The 18,453-nt window shown below is 40.8% G+C and overlaps 1 protein-coding gene across 1 annotated transcript in view; it reads left to right on the forward strand.

Annotated features, from left to right (window-relative positions):
* The window catches only part of LOC310781154 (contactin-associated protein-like 5), a gene marked incomplete at its 5' end in the record, with an annotated part of 138,645 nt that extends 135,520 nt beyond the window's left edge, over nucleotides 1-3,125 (forward strand). The window contains one exon of the mRNA XM_083641697.1: nucleotides 2,900-3,125. Within this exon, the coding sequence (XP_083497823.1) occupies nucleotides 2,900-3,096 (197 nt within the window). The 3' untranslated portion in view covers nucleotides 3,097-3,125. The remainder of the gene's footprint in view (nucleotides 1-2,899) is intronic.
* Nucleotides 3,126-18,453: the final 15,328 nt, after the last annotated feature.

Below are 18,453 nucleotides of genomic sequence, written 5' to 3' on the forward strand. Positions count from 1 at the left end.
TAATGCATTATCATGTCTTGTATACAGTAATGCATTATCATGTCTTGTCTACAGTAATGCATTATCATGTCTTGTACAGACCAATTATACGCCTACGTCACAATGACAACAATCAGCGTCAGATGCGCAAGACGGAGGCAGAAAGACAGACTCCGCGCAGCCCTTTCAAGTAGTTTTCCAGTGCCTGTGAAACTATTCCAGCAAGACATGTCTTCGTGTTGTGCAGTGCGATGCCAGAATTGGAAAGCTATTGTAGCAGAGTATTCGGGTCCGCCTATTCACACTTGGTTAATAAAATAATAAACGATAGAGCCAGGCTGTAACGTTATACAAGCTTCTCCCCACATATCCTGTTCTACGCAACTCGAGGGAACATACACAGCCTCGCACACACGCAACACAACACAACACTGAACAGTCTGTTACACTATCAACAAAGCAAGGACTAAAGTTTTACCGAATCCCGTCAACTCATACTGCTTTTAATGCTAACCGTAGGTGTCTTTGGTTGCAAGCCGAAAGAGGAAATCGTTAAAAATGCCCGACTTTGCAGTGCTCGCTCATTTCATATCAGGTAAACTGTAGTAGGCTGCTAACAGCCACATCGCTCGGTTAGTTAACAACCAAGTAACGTTAAATAATGTCATTATTGAGTTGAACTGATTGGAACGAGGACATCATTAAAAATGCCCGACTTTGTAGTGCTCATTTCATAATCAGGTAAGCTGAAGCTGTAGGCTGCTCAGCCACATCGCTCGGTTAGTTAACGACCAAGTAACGTTACATAATGTCATTATTGAGTTGTGTGCATTATCAACATAACAATATATCTTTGCAAGTTACAGAATAATTATCTACGCCAGTGGTTCCCAACCTTTTCCAACTCAGGGCCCACTTTTATGTCTCAAAAATGTTCGCGGCCCACCTCCGACCCCATAAATACAAAGGCCATATAATGCGTTCTCAGAGCACTTTTTTATTGAAAATTGAACATAAAGGACTGAACTGAATACAGGAGAAACATGTTGGAAGCTCCACAGTCACTAACACAGCACCTGTAACATGTTGCAACACCTTCAGTATTACAGTTTTCAAGGAGCTGTCCACACACACACACACACACATACACACACACACGCACACACACACACACACACACACACACACACACACACACACACACACACACACCAATCATTCAAGGAGCTGTCCATCAGCACCACACAGATGTCAGAAATGACAAGCAAGGGGCTGTCTGTAACAGGCTAATTAACAAATGATTAATAAATAACGGTATCCTTCAACAATGGAAAAATGCATTCTCATAACAATTTGACATCCAATATCAGATCCAAACAAAATCCAAATATCAGAAGAAAGCCCATTAAATCGATAGGGTTACAAATAAACACAAACCCAATATAAAGATGATGTAAAGATGAAACTTCAATTCAAGCAAAAGCAATAACATCAAAGAAACAAAAATCTGAAAAACATTCAGAAAAAATTTGAAAAAAAAAAAAAAATTGATTTTTTTTTTTTTCAAAAATCATACTTTTTTGGAAATGATTTGGCGGCCCACTTGCAATACCTTCGCGGCCCACCAGGGGGCCGCGGCCCACAGGTTGGGAATCACTGATCTACGCTATCCCCAGTTATAAAGGAATGCACGATATGTGGATATGTAGGCTTGGCCAATTGACAGCGCCAGTGCGTATGGGTCTGTAAGACATATCCCATTAAACAACGTTAATTTCGATGCATAACATTGCTTATCACTAGGCGATAAGCTGTGGTAGTAAGCCGAGAACTGCATTTTAAAACTAAAATATAACTGTGTGTTGCAGATGGGCATAGAGCAGTCCTGACAGCGGGGCTTTCACACAGTTTTCACTGTCTGTCAATGCGGGGCTGACGGCTTTTGCCTACACGATGCGCGCGCAGCTCAATGTTGACAAGCTGTATAAGGGGTCTATACAGTAAAGCATTATAATGTCTTGTATACAGTAAAGCATTATAATGTCTTGTATACAGTAAAGCATTATAATGTCTTGTATACAGTAATGCATTATCATGTCTTGTATACAGTAATGCATTATCATGTCTTGTATACAGTAAAGCATTATAATGTCTTGTATACAGTAATGCATTATCATGTCTTGTATACAGTAAAGCATTATAATGTCTTGTATACAGTAATGCATTATCATGTCTTGTATACAGTAATGCATTATCATGTCTTGTATACAGTAATGCATTATCATGTCTTGTATACAGTAAAGCATTATGTCTTGTATACAGCAAAGCATTATAATGTCTTGTATACAGTAATGCATTATCATGTCTTGTATACAGTAATGCATTATCATGTCTTGTATACAGTAATGCATTATCATGTCTTGTATACAGTAAAGCATTATAATGTCTTGTATACAGTAAAGCATTATAATGTCTTGTATACAGTAATGCATTATCATGTCTTGTATACAGTAATGCATTATCATGTCTTGTATACAGTAATGCATTATCATGTCTTGTATACAGTAATGCATTATAATGTCTTGTCTACAGTAAAGCATTATAATGTCTTGTATACAGTAATGCATTATCATGTCTTGTATACAGTAATGCATTATCATGTCTTGTATACAGTAATGCATTATCATGTCTTGTATACAGTAAAGCATTATCATGTCTTGTATACAGTAATGCATTATCATGTCTTGTATACAGTAATGCATTATCATGTCTTGTCTACAGCAAAGCATTATAATGTATTGTATACAGTAAAGCATTATAATGTCTTGTATACAGTAATGCATTATCATGTCTTGTATAAAGTAAAGCATTATCATGTCTTGTATAACCCACTTACACGGCTGCCTTGGCTGCTCCTCAGGTGTGGTCTCAGCGGTGGTCTTCATCACACTGTGTGTGCTGGCAGCGGTAATGCGCTGCCTGTACCAGCACCGACAGGCCCAGAGGAGCGCCAGCATCAAGGAGAAGGAGCACAGACACAGCATGGAGACAGCATACCGGGCCGAGCTGCACCTCCACAACACAGTCAGGGACAACATGAAAGAGTACTACATCTGACGGACACACGGCGCTGTCCAGTCAAGCCTTTTAGCCATCGCTTACCTCTCTTGTGTTTTGTTGTCCAGCTGTCCACACAGGACAAGGTCCCTGCCTGGCCTTTTTTCTCTTCTGAGGAACCAACGGACCGTCTCCGATGGTAAAATGTGGGAAGAGAGGGGACCCCCCCAGCTCCCACTTTCTCGCCTCTCATTTGTGTGTTGATCTCAGTAGGTATTTTAGCTGATGATATTGGTCCGTCTGTCCAAGCCCAGACAGTGCTGGCAGGAGGTGCAAGAGACAGTGCCGCAAGAGAACGAGACATATGGCTATACTGCAATGGATCTGTCCTCCGGGAACATCGGAAGAGCCTGGGCAGGTTGGCAACATAATGGATGAAATATAGAAATGGTCCCTCAGGTTTCTCTGGCAGCAACAGATGAGATGATGGACTGCGGTGGATATGTGGACGGGAACAGCAATCCAAGACGAGTCTCCTAATCATAAAGCCACCCAGGTGAAAGAAGCCATTGCAAACGAGCCCAAGAACTGCACATCGGACCGGAATCAGAATTCCAGCGCCTCACCGGTTATAGCTATCGATGCAAATTTGACCAGTGATATCAACGCGCATAGTCGCATACACTGTCGTTCTCGAAGAAGTGCCCATCCATTATCTTAGAAGTCAAATTGTAAGGCCATATCTTGAGGTGTTTGATGACCAGAAGAATTACTGAATAAAGAGCGGTCTTTCTGAACATAGTCAAAAGTTGAGTAGATGCTTGTCAAGCCAGCAGGTTCACCTGTAACGTTTGACTTGGTTTCCGTTTTGCGTTAGCCCTTCCAGATTTTTAGACTGTGGGTTGGACTGTTCTTTGGCAAGGGTGTGTGAAAAATAACATGGAACTGTACAGTAGCATCTGCTGTCTGTCCCCTTGCACACAAAAAATGAAATCTCATTAAATCCCACTCAAGTGACTCCTGGTCAAGGCTCAGAGGCATGTTCTAAGAGCTACAAAAAAAAGAGAGATTTGCAGTTTTTTTTGTCCTCGCTTATCTCTCGTTTTTTTTTCCTTTCGTGATTTTTTTTCTTTTCTCTTTTTGACAAAAGTGATTGTGTTCCACCCATATTTTGCATTTGGTATATTTTGAATTAGTATTTTATTTAGAAGTTTTACTACTGTCGGTTCCCTGTGGTAGATAAATTGATATTTGCCAGTGTCTTAACAGTTGCTTTATGACTTTGTTTTGGCTGTAATGAGAAAGTGAGCTGAGCTGACAGCGGGCAGCACAGTTGAAAAAACATACTCAAAGGAAAAATCCACCCTTGGATCCTCTTACACTGTTATATCAGTCTTACACTGTTATATCAGACTTACACTGTTATATCAGTTGGTGATTTCCAATGCATTCCAGGATTATCATTATTTTATTATTATTATTATTATTATTATTATTTTCTGACTGACTGACACCGAAACCGTGGGTGTGTTCATAGAAACATTTTCTGCTATTAAACTCCATTCTAGCTGCTGGAAATATCTCAACATTCACACATTTTCATTTGGTTATTCATAGGGATAGGTAAAATACATCACCAAACAACACCAACAATAAGAACCCAAGGTATATCACCAATAGTTGTTTGTTTTTAACAGTGTAAGTGTTTTAGGGGGGATTTTTTTCCCTTTAATCTTCAAACAAATGTTGGAAGAGAACGTATTTGCAAGTTAGACACATTGTGGATGAGCAAGCATGTATCAACTTTAGACTGTCGATTGCAATTCCACATATTCTGTAATGAGTAACAACCAATTAAAAAGTAGACTGCACTCTGGTATTTACACATTTTTAATAAAAACTTGGATTACATCCATATAAGAGAGCCCAAAGACATAACAGAAAACTTGAACATTTAACAAGTACAGTGCCAGTTTAAAATGGTTTACAGACAGCACTGGGAGCAAAATGATAAATGAAAATAAAATATTGCAATTGCTAAATAAGCTTTCTGCCAACAGTCTGCTGAAGGTTTACGCTCATCTTATTATATGCAGATTTTTTTCATCAACAACCGTTCTCAAACATTCAATCACAAAGTAGAAACTGACAAAAGTATTGTCTCAAAACTTTTTTCCCCTATTAAAGTGTCCTTGACAAGTTATAAATAACCTCGGAGACCTTCTTTTGTACTCATGTTGATATTGTGGTTATTTAAAGGACCGGTTTTGTATGGCTATAATTGTACAAGTATATTATGAATATATGTTTAATAAAATCAGATGTTCTTTTAAAAATTTAAAATAAATCAAGCCGTTTTGATCAACACTTGCACTTTCTTGCCCTCTCACTCTTTTTCTGTTTTTTTGTGTTGTATTTGGTTTGACATTCATCTGAACAAAACCTTTTCAATAATCAAATCATTGATTGATTAATATATTCGTCCCCCCAAAAAAGGAGAAAACATCTGTAGATCTGAATCAGTCCTTAACATGGTTATATAGAACCAAATTGTATCTGACTTAATTAAATCACACAAGCAGGGTGTGTTAAATTGCTTTGAGCCTGAACCACAGGTGTGGAAAATTGTCTCTAAATGAATTGTGCTTACTGGCACTGCAGTATTTGATCTTGACAAGGTTAGCCAAATACATCATGAGTAGCCAATGTACTTATTCATCCAATTAAGCATCTAATTAAAATAAATGCATTTATTGTTGGATTTATTTGGAAGTGTCCTGTTCATATGTTCTCTATTCCTCAGTTTGTTTGTTTTTACCACTTTATTCTCCATGAAACTGCTGCAAGCACATCATCTTTTTTAAGTGATATACATATACAGGATGACATAAATATGTCAGACTGATGTTGCCTGTGCTCCCCAACAGCAATTTACATGTTGTTGGGTAGTCAAATGAAAGTGTTGAGAAAACAGTGTCAAGATGCATATATGCAAAACAGAATGCAATGAAAGGAAAAGTTCAAGCTACATGTCACTGTAGCTCCGCTATGAGACGGCATTCTCAAAATAGATGCCTTTTTGTTTGTTTGTGGATCTGTATGTGGTGGTTTTCATTATTTCTTGTGTGGCTCATGTAGCTCGGGGCAGAGATCCCACCAGGTTTGGACTCTATCCGTGCCTGTATGGCACTAGGCTACATACAGTACCAGCAGGGTTTTTCCTGTCTCAGAATGCTTTGAGGGGTGACTATTGGTACATTTGACTTTTGGGTTTGTGTATAGTCAGGGTTATCCTATCTATACCAAATATCAGTCATTGTCAGAGATGTTGGAGTTATGTGTTTTCACAGCACCCCGACTTTTAGATATAGTCAATTGAACATACAAATGTGAGACTTGAAATTCTCTAAATTCATACAGTAAAAGTGCTTGATTTTGTTTTGGTGCAATGTAGTGTGGAGTTGTCCTGATCTCAAATATAGCCTATCAGTCATTGTCAGAACTTATGGAGCAATGTGTTCTTACAGCACCCCAAGTTTTAGAAAGGAATTCCGTATACAAATGTGGGACTTTAACTTTGAAACTCCCTAAAATGATACAGTAAAAAAACGTTTGAGTTAGTAGGGTATGCAGTTAGGGTTGTTCTTAACTCAAATTAGTACAGGAGCAGATCCTCAAAAGGGCTGATTTTTTTTTTTTATACCCCAACCAGAGGTAGAACTAATTATGCCATACATTCCGTGATTCTCCTAGGTCTCTAGTTTGTGGTTGTAAGGTTTCATGAGGCTGTGATTATCCTAGAGGTCACAATAGGTCATTTTATACAGTGAGGTCAAGTTTAAAACACAATGAAATAGCTATGGGGACTAACGTCATCACACATGAATGCAAATGTGCTCATTGAATCCATAAGAGTATCAGCTTTCGGTCATACCCAATTGATGCAATTCCAAGACTGTTTAGGGACCCCAGTATTCCGAAATTTTCAAATAGAATAGGCGAAAATAACATTTTTACTACATGCAAAAAGAACTGCATGGTTTTTGCACACACAAAAATTGCATGGGATTAGCATAAAGTGAACATGTCTGTAAAGGGGAGACTTGTGGGAGCCCATAGAACCTATTCTCATTCAGATACTGTATCTTGAGGTGAGAGGTCAAGGGACCCCTTTGAAAATTTTCCCTCGCTAACATTTTGCCTAAATTTGGAGCGTTATTTAGCCCCTTGTCGAGAAGCTAGCATGACATGGTTGGTACCAATGGATGCCTTCAGTCTTCTAGTTTCATATCAAGATCTTCACGCTGGCTTTAAAAACGGGACGGCTACAACCACTGACACAGTGACGTCAGCGAGAAGGTGAAATAAGTGCAGGGGTACAAGACTGCCTTCTGAAGCGGGACGGGGGGGGGGGGGGGGGGGGTTGGCATCCGTCTTGTTACCGCCATTTCCACATCTTGACAAGAGCACTCAAGGGGAATCCTGTTTTAGCATAAAGAACAATAACAGAATAGAGGGGAAATATGTTAACACTCTTGAGTTCTTGAATCAGAATCACTTTTATTGCCACAGTATGCAAGATTACATGGGAGGAATTTGTCTTAGTGTCATTATGCAGCGTAGCGGTCATGTCAATATTCAGAAATAAAGAAATAGGAAAAACAACAAAAAGACAATCACAACATTGCAAGTGCAGTCCAATATATACAATATATACACGAGTGGAGGAGTGTTCAGTAGGCATAAAATATGAATTTACAGTAGAAGTTAAATAGACATTAAATTAAGTATGAGTTACAGTCTATGTGGTGCACAATGTAGTTAGCAAGAGTAATCTAATGGTATAGAGTTCTGGTAGAAGAAGCAGCTGTACTTTAAGTGACGACGAGTGAAGCCTGGCGGCAAAGTGATGGTGGTGGAGCTTGTGTCAGTGGGGGGGATTCATCAGAGTTCGGGTGGGTTCAGGAGGAGGTAGTGGGGTTTGTGGGGGGTGTTGGTAGGGACCTTGGTGGAAGCGGCTTACGGGCCTTGTTTGTGAGGCTGATGGCAGTTGGGAAGAAACTGTTCTTGTGGTGAGAGATTCTGGTCTTGGGTCTTGACAGACCTCAGTCTCTTGCCGAGGGGGAGTGTTTTGAAGAGCTCGTTGCCAGGGTGGGAGGGGTCGGTTCTAGCTGCATGCAGGTCCTGATGGGATGGCAGGTTGCATCTAATTACCTTCTCAGTACAGCGGATGATGCGCTGCAGTCTGTTAATGTCCTTGAGAGTGGCAGCAGCATACCAGACAGTGATGGAGGTGAGGATGGACTCAACAATGGAGGTGTAGAAGTGCACCATCGTTGCCTTTGGGACTTTGGATGTCTTCAGCTGCCGCACGAAGTACATCCTCTGTTGTGCCTTCTTGGTGAGAGCTCTGATGTTCAGCTCCCATTTTAGGTCATGGCTGATAATAGATCCCAGGAAGCAAAAGGACTCCACTGTGTTGACTGGGGAGTCACCCAGGGTGATGGGGAAGGTGGGGCTCTGTTCCTCCTGTAATCCACAGTCATCTCCACTGTCTTTTGAGCATTTAACTCCATGTTGTTTTGACTGCACCAAGTCACCAGATGGTCAACCTCCTGTCTGTATGAGCCCTATGAGGGTGGTATCGTCCATGAACTTCTGGAGCTTGACAGACTGGTGACTGGTTGAAAAGCACTATATAAGTCTAATTTATTTATTATCATCATCATCATCATTATTATTACTATTGTTATTATTATTATTATTATTATTATTATGTAGATTATTATTATTGAGAAAGTTTCTCCCTAGCATTGCTAATGCCATTTTGCACAACTTTTTTCCACAGTGATGTGTGGTAACCTTTCATTCATGTTAGGATGACCCGGCCTAGGGGAACCGGGACGCATAACAATGCCCCCGCTCTTCCCACTCCCAAGCAGCGTCGGCCGAACCAAGGTTAAAAGTTCACAAAGTAGTAGCTTTATTTTTCCAAGGCTTCCGGCAACCATTCACGCTTTGAAAAACAAACAAAAAAACGTTGTTAGTCTGTTATTTCTTACAAAAATGACAATGAGCGAACCTTGTGATGCTACAAAGTTAAGGAAGTCCTAGTCTCTCCCCAGAATCAAATATTAAATTGAATCGCTGCGCTCCGCATACTACATCAAATAGTCTGTGCCACTTCGCTGCCGCAGCTGCAGTTTTTTTAGGGTGGGTCTAGGGGGTCGAAATTGAATGACTGACAGGTCGGAGCACCAATGAGAGAGTGGTTCATTTTCAATAGTCAGTGGGTGAGCAGAGCGTTGTATATAGAAGAGTCGCGACATCTCCATTCACTCCAATGGACCAGTTTTTTTTACTCTCAAGAGTTCCAGGAAGTAAGGTCCTGGATTAAGCAGCACTGTCGAGTTGCAGCAAAATGGAGAGTTTGTGTTGTACTTTGAAAGTTTTTAGAAAAAATCAAATTGTACATTATCAGCTTTATTTTAGCATTCAAAAGTAGCGCGAGACCCCTTCCTGGGTGTGCATTGGCTAATGAGTCATGCATTTTGGTCCTCCGCTGACGCCACTCTCTCTCTAAATTGCTCTGGGTGCGCCTAAACGCTAGTCGTTACTGATTGGTGCCCCCCAGGATTTCGCGGGGACCAATCACTGGCCAGGATTCCGACAGCAGTTTGTAGCTAGAAGTGTCCCAGACCCAGAGAGAGATCTGCAGCATGCAGTAAAGTACGGAAGTCCAAACAGTTTCTACCTAAGATATTAAGCCAATAATAATCAGAACAAAGCATACAATAAACAAAAACAAGAAGAAAAAACAAGCAAACAATAACCAAGAGAAATAAAAACAACCGTTAATAAAAACTGAGGAATAAATGAACAAAAAAAGGAAAACAAAAGAGCAACCAAAATGAAGTTATAAAAAAACGACAAGGAAATAGATAGTGATAGAAATGTGACACTATATTATATACTAAAGAGAAGCGGTGTTGACTATCTGGCAGATTGGCCCATTTCCCCAGCAGGTTTGCATCTCCAGAATGGACAGTAAGTAAATGATACGCCAGGGAAAGTACAGGTATCATGTGACTGAGGTTGGCAGAAAACGCTTATTGAACAGTCAAAATCCGGCATCTCGCTTTGCTAATGGCTTCCAGAGAGAGACTGCTGTCAATCAATGTCAATCTCAGGATCCAGTCCTCACAGGTTTAGATATTGAAGTTTTGTCCACAAAATTGGTCAACATCCAGAAGTTGCCATCCAATTTTTCCACATAAAAATTAGGTAATAAGCAGGTGCATGTTACATTTTTTAGGGGCAGTGGTGGCCCAACGTTAGAGAAGCGAGCTTGTGACCAGAAGGTCATCTGTTCAATGCCCAGGACTGGCAGGATAAATCTGGGTGGAGAAAGTGAAAAGGCAGCGCTTGCCCCTCCCTCATTACCACCACCGAGGTGCCCTTGAGCAAGGCCCTTAACCCTAACTGCTCCAGTGGAGCTGATCAGTGGCCAGCAGATCAGACTGGGGTTGTACTGGTCAGCTTCCAGGTATGAATGTGTGTGAATGTGAACAGGGCGCTCCTGAAAAAGAGCATTGCTGTCAGTGAGACTCGCCCTGTATAAATAAAGGTAAAAAAAAAACGCACCGCGGATTTATGCCTCCGCCATTAGTTCATTCTTGAGTCCAAATCACCATTTGAGGCAAATTGGAAGAAATTCCGTCAAGGCCAATTTCCAGCTGGTTAACGCAATATCTCAGGAATTCGAGAGGTCACAGTGCCCTTGACCTTTGACCTTTGATAACTAAATAGAATCAGTTCATCATTGCGTCCAAGTCGAATCAGAAGAAATGCCATCAAGCCGTTCTTGAGATATCGCGTTAATGAACTTGGGAATGGCATTCGTGAGGTCACAGTGACCTTGACATTTGACCACGAAAATTTAATCAGTTCATCCTTGAGTCCAAGTCGATGTTTGAGGCAAATTTGATAAAATTCTGTCAAGGCATTCCTGAGATATCGCCTTAACAAGCTTGAAAATGGTGTTCGAAAGGTCACAGTGACCTTGACCTTTGACCTTTGACCACCAAAATCTAATCAGTTCATGCTTGAGTGCAAGTCGATGTTTGAGGCAAATTTGATGAAATTCCATCAAGGCATTCCTGAGATATTGCCTCAACAAGCTTGAAAATGGCGTTCGAAAGGTCACAGTGACCTTGGCCTTTGACCTTTGACCACCAAAATCTAATCAGTTCATCCTTGAGTCCAAGTCGATGTTTGAGGCAAATTTGATGAAATTCCGTCAAGGCATTCCTGAGATATCGCCTTAACAAGCTTGAAAATGGCGTTCGAAAGGTCACAGTGACCTTGGCCTTTGACCTTTGACCACCAAAATCCAATCAGTTCATCCTTGAGTCCAAGTCAATGTTTGAGGCAAATTTGATGAAATTCCGTCAAGGCGTTCCTCAGATATCGCGTTAACGACCATCGGACGGACGGACGGACATACGTACGGACGGACGTACTGTACGTACGGACGAACAACCCGGATCCATAATGCCTTCGGCGGAGGCATAAAAACTGCTTATACTGTAGTTTGCCAACTTTTAGTGGATGCTAGCCTGGACTCATATTGCTCTGATATTGATGTTGCTCTGTCAGATCATTATCCAATTGCTTGAAGAAAGTTAATACCAAAGTAGGAAAGCTGTGTGTGTGCACACACACCAAGCTATGGACATGAATAAACATTCACTTACCGCATGCTATTTTACAGACCTTCACAATTTTCCCTCTCCTTCCTCCTGTTTCTTCAAACATCAGTAAATCAATACATGGATAGACCCACTTCTCAGTCTCTATCCGTGTTGCTCAAGTAGAGACTGAGAACGTTCTCCCAGCTTTTGTTAATGGAAACCATTTGAAAGGGGGGGAAATGCATTGCACAACCAATCCAAAGTCTTTAGGGCGGCCCTACGTGCAGGAGTCATGCAAATTGATCAAATGCAATCAACTAATGTAACATTGCTCGGGACATCCATCTTAAATGTTTTAAAAAGTTCTCTACGCAACTACTTTGGCGTATGACTCCATTGTAAGATGACGCCCCTCTTGCGATGAAAGGGGGGCATCTGTTTAGCTAGGATAGAGAATCCCTCCCATGGGGAATTCTTCAGGAGTCAAGCCTCTTTGGAGGTGGACTGGGGAGGTGGGTGGGGCAAAACGACAGCTCAGTGGAGAAAAAAAGCTGGGATGCCAGCTGCTGCTATGATTCGGCCGGAGAGGAAGGTGAGCTAAAACCCTCGCTATATATACTGGGATGAACTGGCGACAACTGACATCATAACTGACGTCAAACTTAACTGACGTCATACTTAATATAGTACAGATATGGTCTTGCATGACCTGAAATTCGGTCTGTGGAGACCACACTAGTGTAATTATACACGCCATAACAACTTTTGTTACACCTGCCTACATTTGCTGACATCATCTTTGGTGGAAAATGATTGATTTCCCTTATTGCTCATGGTGTGAACACACAGGACTGCAAAGCACAAGTGTACTTGCAGTCGCTTCACAGGAAGGGAATATAAGCTCCCAGCATATGAGCATGCCTCTGATTTACTCACTCACACTCGGCTGCATCCAGTAGATAAATAAGGGATTTTGGCCAACAGCTAAGAAGCTGAATTGAGTAATTCTCTTGCTCCGCTCCTCCAGCTACTTGCTACTCGCCTGCTCACCTTTAAAGTCAGAAATGACTATTTTCAAAAGTAGCATTCTCTCTATTCTCCCAGAATATTGTTCACATCCATTTCCTCCTGCTGGAGGTGTTGTCGAGGCTCTGTGTGCGGGTTATTACTCCAGGCCGTTTCATCATCACTTGTGCTTGGGATGTTTCACAGACAGAGGTGTGACGGCATGGTGACAGTTTGGCAGTGGGAGTTTTTTTTTTTTAATCTTAAAGTGTGTCTGTAATATACAATGACATGTTACTGTGATTTTAACTGGTTCTTTCGCGGTGTTATCTTATTTTCTTAAGAGTACTGCAGGGATGACGTATTTTTGTAGGCCAACTCATGGACGTCCGGTTCCCTCGTCTAAAAGTCAATGGGATTTTTGTATGGGGATTTCGGTTAAATGTCTGAAATAAGGTCTGTGGTGGTTAACAAAAGTTTATGAAAAGGCGAACTTCATCTTCAGCAAGTTAATCTTGTTGATGGTACAGTGACTACCACTTTTGAAGTGTTTTCTGAACATCGCTATTTTAAAAAACTCAATTACTTTGCTTTTGTTTGAACGATAAACACTTTCACTTCCTATGTGTTCTTCACAAGCGTACCATTATTTTGTCAGAGGAAAGCTTTTAATATGAAGGAGCTGCAGCAGGAAATGGAGTTACAATCCAGGTAACTTTGTGCAGGAACAGGCGTTTGGGGTGCAGCGTGGGAATGATAAAAGGGGGCATTCTCCCTACTGGAAGTCAGTGTACCATCAACATGATTTAGAAGCTGTTATATTAAGGTAAATAGTTACATAGTGGGGCTTTAAATCACAAGACATGCCATAGTCTACAAATTAAGCCTCGGTCATAGTAATGGCCGTTCATTTGTGTCTGGCAGAATAGACAAATTTATCAACCGCAGCAACAACAAAAAAGACCACACAAGCATATCTGTTGTTGCACCTCTTGTCACCGGGAGAGACTGCGGTGCCTGGCATGAATAGAAACAATAGCATACGACTTAAAATAGTAACACCCGTTCCCTCAACTCAGCATTATTCCATCTATACATTGTTCTATCTTAGGCACCCTTTTCCCTCAGCACAATATTACCTGACATGTTTTATGATATGGGTGTCAGCGACTGTATGTGGCTGTGGCTCTTCCTGTGTTGTAACGCCTCTCTCTCCTCACCACCTGGTCCATCTGCACTGGACTTTCTGTGGAATATATATGAATATATATATATTAGGGGTGTGCCACCTTAGGCACCTCACGATTCGATTCGATTACGATTAAGGGTGCTACGATTCGATTATTAAACGATTATTGCGATTATTACGATTAATCACGATTTTCGATGCATCTTTTTCACCAAACAGGATTTTTTTTAAGCAAGGTATATTTGTCAGACAGTATCCATTAATTAAAGTAAACAAACAAATGTACCTCCATTATCTTCAGTTGCGACTGAAGTCCACGCATCACATGTTACAGCCACCCTGCATGCTTTCTTCAGTGATTCCAGTTTCCAGTACTTCGGTTTTGGTCTCGTTTTACAGTTAAGGAACTGCTTTCCGGGCGAAATACCGTATTTTTTGCAAATAAAGCAACAACAAAAAAAGCAAAAAAAAAAAAAAAATTCAATTTTTTGCAAATCGATAATCGAACATTGTGAATCGATTTTAATCGTCACGTGACTCATCGCGATGCATCTAAAAAACGATTGATCGGCACACCCCTAATATATATAGGCCTTTATTTCCTGCAAAGAGAATGAAGATGCTGGAAAGCCAATTAGATTGCAACCTTAGGGAATCCATTATGATCCTCCTCTGCATCAGTGTTAGGAAAGTTGTTGGCATCCCAATCTGCACTAGATTGACTTTTAAGACAAAAGCAGTCAACCATACCATTCGCCAAACAGACATTTGAGTTGTACCAAGTCTGGCAGACTGCTTGTTCAATCAGCTATAAGGGCAGAGCAGAACATGATCCCATCACTTAAGGATGACAAAGGAACACACCATTTTGAAACCATGCACAAGTAAGATTGTGAAGGCATTTTATCAGGGACTGTAGTTGCTTGAATGCCAAAATACAACAGATTTAAGAAGGAAGAAATAAAAAATACTCTCCCAATTCTCTCTGAAGAATGCAGATAATCTTTGCGATCACAGAACAGTGCGTTCTCAAGACCATCAAATCTCTACGTTGCAAGGAGGGAGAGCTGTTATCCATTCTTATTAAGCCTGATCAGGATTTATACAGAACAGATGCTCTCACTCAAATGTTGGATGGCTTCTCAACATCAAATTTTCACAAAACACTGAGGAGAGAATCCTCTCAGAGGTATTCCATAGAGTAGATTGGGAGGATCTCTGTGACAGCCTCGGAAGATTTGGGCTAGGCTCAGTTTCTATTAAGTGGGTTACAACTCCTGCATGGGGAGAAGCACGTGTCAAGGCATCTTATTTTGCTCTTATTTGCACTAGCAATTGATCCACTCATCGACACTGTAAAAAGTCACCACGAGTTGTCTGGTGTCAGAATTACAATGACTGTTTCCCTTTTGGCAGATGCTTTTATTCAAAGTACCATAAAGCTACGTTGTGGTCCAACAGGACATACTAGGTACTACGGGGCAGGTAATGCATGGAGTGCATAGAGTGCTAAATCTTCAATTGGCACCATTGGCCATTTGGCAGTCAGCCAGGATCCTTGAGCAGAAACTTAAAGAGCAAGGTGTTTTGAATAGTTTCAGTAGTCAAACGTAACTAGTTGACCCCCAATATGCAATTCATTTTTTCAAAATAACGCCTATTTGGAAATATAATTTTGGAGAACCATGAGACCGCACAGCCGACCGACCATCTCAGCTGATGTAACCCGGCTCCAGAATGGTCTCAGGCGGATAAGTATATCGTCGCAGACGGACGGACAGACGCTCGGCATACGGAGGTAATGATCCGAGGGAACGTTTATTGTTTATTGTTGATTAAAAACATCACAGGTGTTATTGCTAGATTTGCGGGTTTTCATGCACGCAGCTATGTGTGGGGGAAACAAAAAACTAAAGAGAGTCCTAATTGCTACATAAAAGTCACACATATTAATGCAAAGTGTTCTCTAAAGCTGCACCATGCACAGTAACTTAAACCAATTCAAAAACCTTCATAAACAGTATTATCTAAAGCAATGCCCCTTACGGTGTAACAAAGTCAGTTCTTTGGTATGGCAGGCGGCTGGCAGGCAGCCAAAAGGACTTTGGCTGGGAGCACCAACTGAAGACTGCTTTTCTGTATCCTCAACTTGGTCACGGAATGATAGGATTGTCTTAAGTGTGTGTCTGTGGATGTCGACACCTATCAAATACTTACAGTATCTCAATTATAGGATTGTCTTAAGTGTGTGTCTCTGGACGTGGACACCTATAAGGATTGGCTTAAAGGGACCCTCCACCGAAAAACAATGCTGATTTATTTTGCACACGATCTCACACATATCCGGAAACTGTAAACAGTTTTGCAGACACTCATTTAGTTTGACAGTTATGGAGAGTTGATTTGAGTAAAATTGTGGACAGTAATGTCATTTGTGCATGAATGATATCACTGGTCCACAATTTTACTTTATCATATAAAGTGTTGTTGTTGTTGTTGTTGTTGTTGTTGTTGTTGTTGTTGTTGTAGTACTTTTTTTTGCATTATACAGTATATCAGTACATTAGTATATTAGTACAGTAATAGTATGGCACATTAGGTCCCTAAAAAGTACAAAAAAGGCACGCACATCCAGTGAGGGGTTAAAACCAGTAGCCTGTACTACAAAGCAAGATTAGTGGTTTAGCGAGGTAACTTCAGGTTTAACCCTGGTTTAGCCGTACTACAAAGCAAGTTAACTTCTAATCACCATGGCAACTCATGCTGCAAAGCTAACCTGGTCCCGACCAGGTTAGCTTCAGAGGATAAGATCAAAATCCATGACAGACCCATAAAATCGGCTCTCTGGAGTCACTCACCATTCGTATAAGATCGCCATATGAAAAATAGATTGCAGTCAACTGAGAATAGAACAGGAAAAACATTTGTGGCTCTGTAGGCTACATAATTAAATTAAGCCTACTTACCACTTTATGTCTTAACAGCTCAACGATGCGTGGAGAAATATGATCACTATTAATCACCGCAGCGCATATCATACACGAGTGAGGGTGATATTCTCCTACATGCCAGAAAAGCCTATACATATAATATAGATATGGGATAAATATGGGATAGCCCCAATACTATATATGCAGGCTTCTTGCATGTTTCAGCTGGAACTGTGTCCTGTAGGCTGTATGCCAATATATGAGCAAAAATAGGCTAGTTTTTATCAATGAAAAGTATGCCCGCATCGTCTCAATTCAGTCCAGCAGTTTTCTCTTTTATATTAGGATATCATTATTATAGCCTATATATGAATTATTCGATCAGTGCAACCACACACACATAATGAGTGATAGAGATCATTATTCATTGAGCATGCTTTCTAAATCTATGGTCTAAATAGGCTTACAGATTGTGGAAATTTATAGACTGAGATTACACATTTAATGTACATTTACACTCGCACAAAGCTGCTGTATGAGACAGAAATCGCTGATCAAAGTAAATCAAATGACTGATGTGAATACAAGCGGCAGCTTTAGACAGTCCTTCCGCAGACTATATCCAACGCGGATTTTCATTCTGCCATAGGTTACATTAAATATCCGCAAAAATCTCTGATCCCACTGCGCTTTTATTGAATGAGGAAATGGGTGTGGGCGTGGATCAACTCAGCTGTTCATAATGTGATTGGCTAGCGCACCTCTTTCGCGTGGACGCGCGCCTGTGCACGAGCGAAAAACGTGCGCGTGCACAGGCAGATCCCAGATAAACCCAGCTTCAGTTATCGAGTAGAAAACCAGCGTCGTAGTATCGTTAAACTAGATAGCTTTGATCCTGTTCAGTCAAACCAGATCAAAGTGACAGATCGCGGGTCTGTTAAGACAGCTTCGTAGTACAGGGTACAGGTGCAGGACCGAGGTGCAAATAAGTACCGTAAATTCCGGACTATAAGCCGCACCTTTTTTCCCGTTTTTTGGGCTTTTTTGGCCCCTGCGGCTTATATAACGGTGCGGCTTATCTATGGATTTAAAAAAAAAAAAAAAAAAAAAAAAAAAAAATCTCTTTTTTAGCACTCTTTCTAACTATAAATCCTATATAACTATAATAAGTTTTAATTTCCTCTCTTGCCCTCTTTTCACCACACTGTATGACACTGTACAGTATGACACTGTGTGCACTGTAAAAAACAACACAGGTGGTGTTGTGTTATGTTGTTTTGTTGAAATGTTAATAAATGGGAGCTTCCTCAAACAGCCATCTCTTTCCCGACAATCCCCTCTGTGCATGAACCCTTACATATGGTAATTAAAGCAGCTACGAGCAACTTTTTCGATTGTTATTAAACAGTATAAATTTAATATCAATGCATCACATCTTACCTCTAATAGTCGACGAGACCAACGCAGTGTAGTCTCGCTTGAACCCCGAGTGAATCGGCCAGTGTTAGTGTGTCTGTAGCCTGGGCAGATCAGGAATTGAAATGAAACGGTTTGCAGCAGCCACTTCGGCCATAACCACACAATAACTTCCAAAAAACCT

This window comes from Poromitra crassiceps (genome assembly GCF_964638095.1).
Source record: "Poromitra crassiceps genome assembly, chromosome: 8".
Classification (NCBI taxonomy): domain Eukaryota; kingdom Metazoa; phylum Chordata; class Actinopteri; order Beryciformes; family Melamphaidae; genus Poromitra; species Poromitra crassiceps.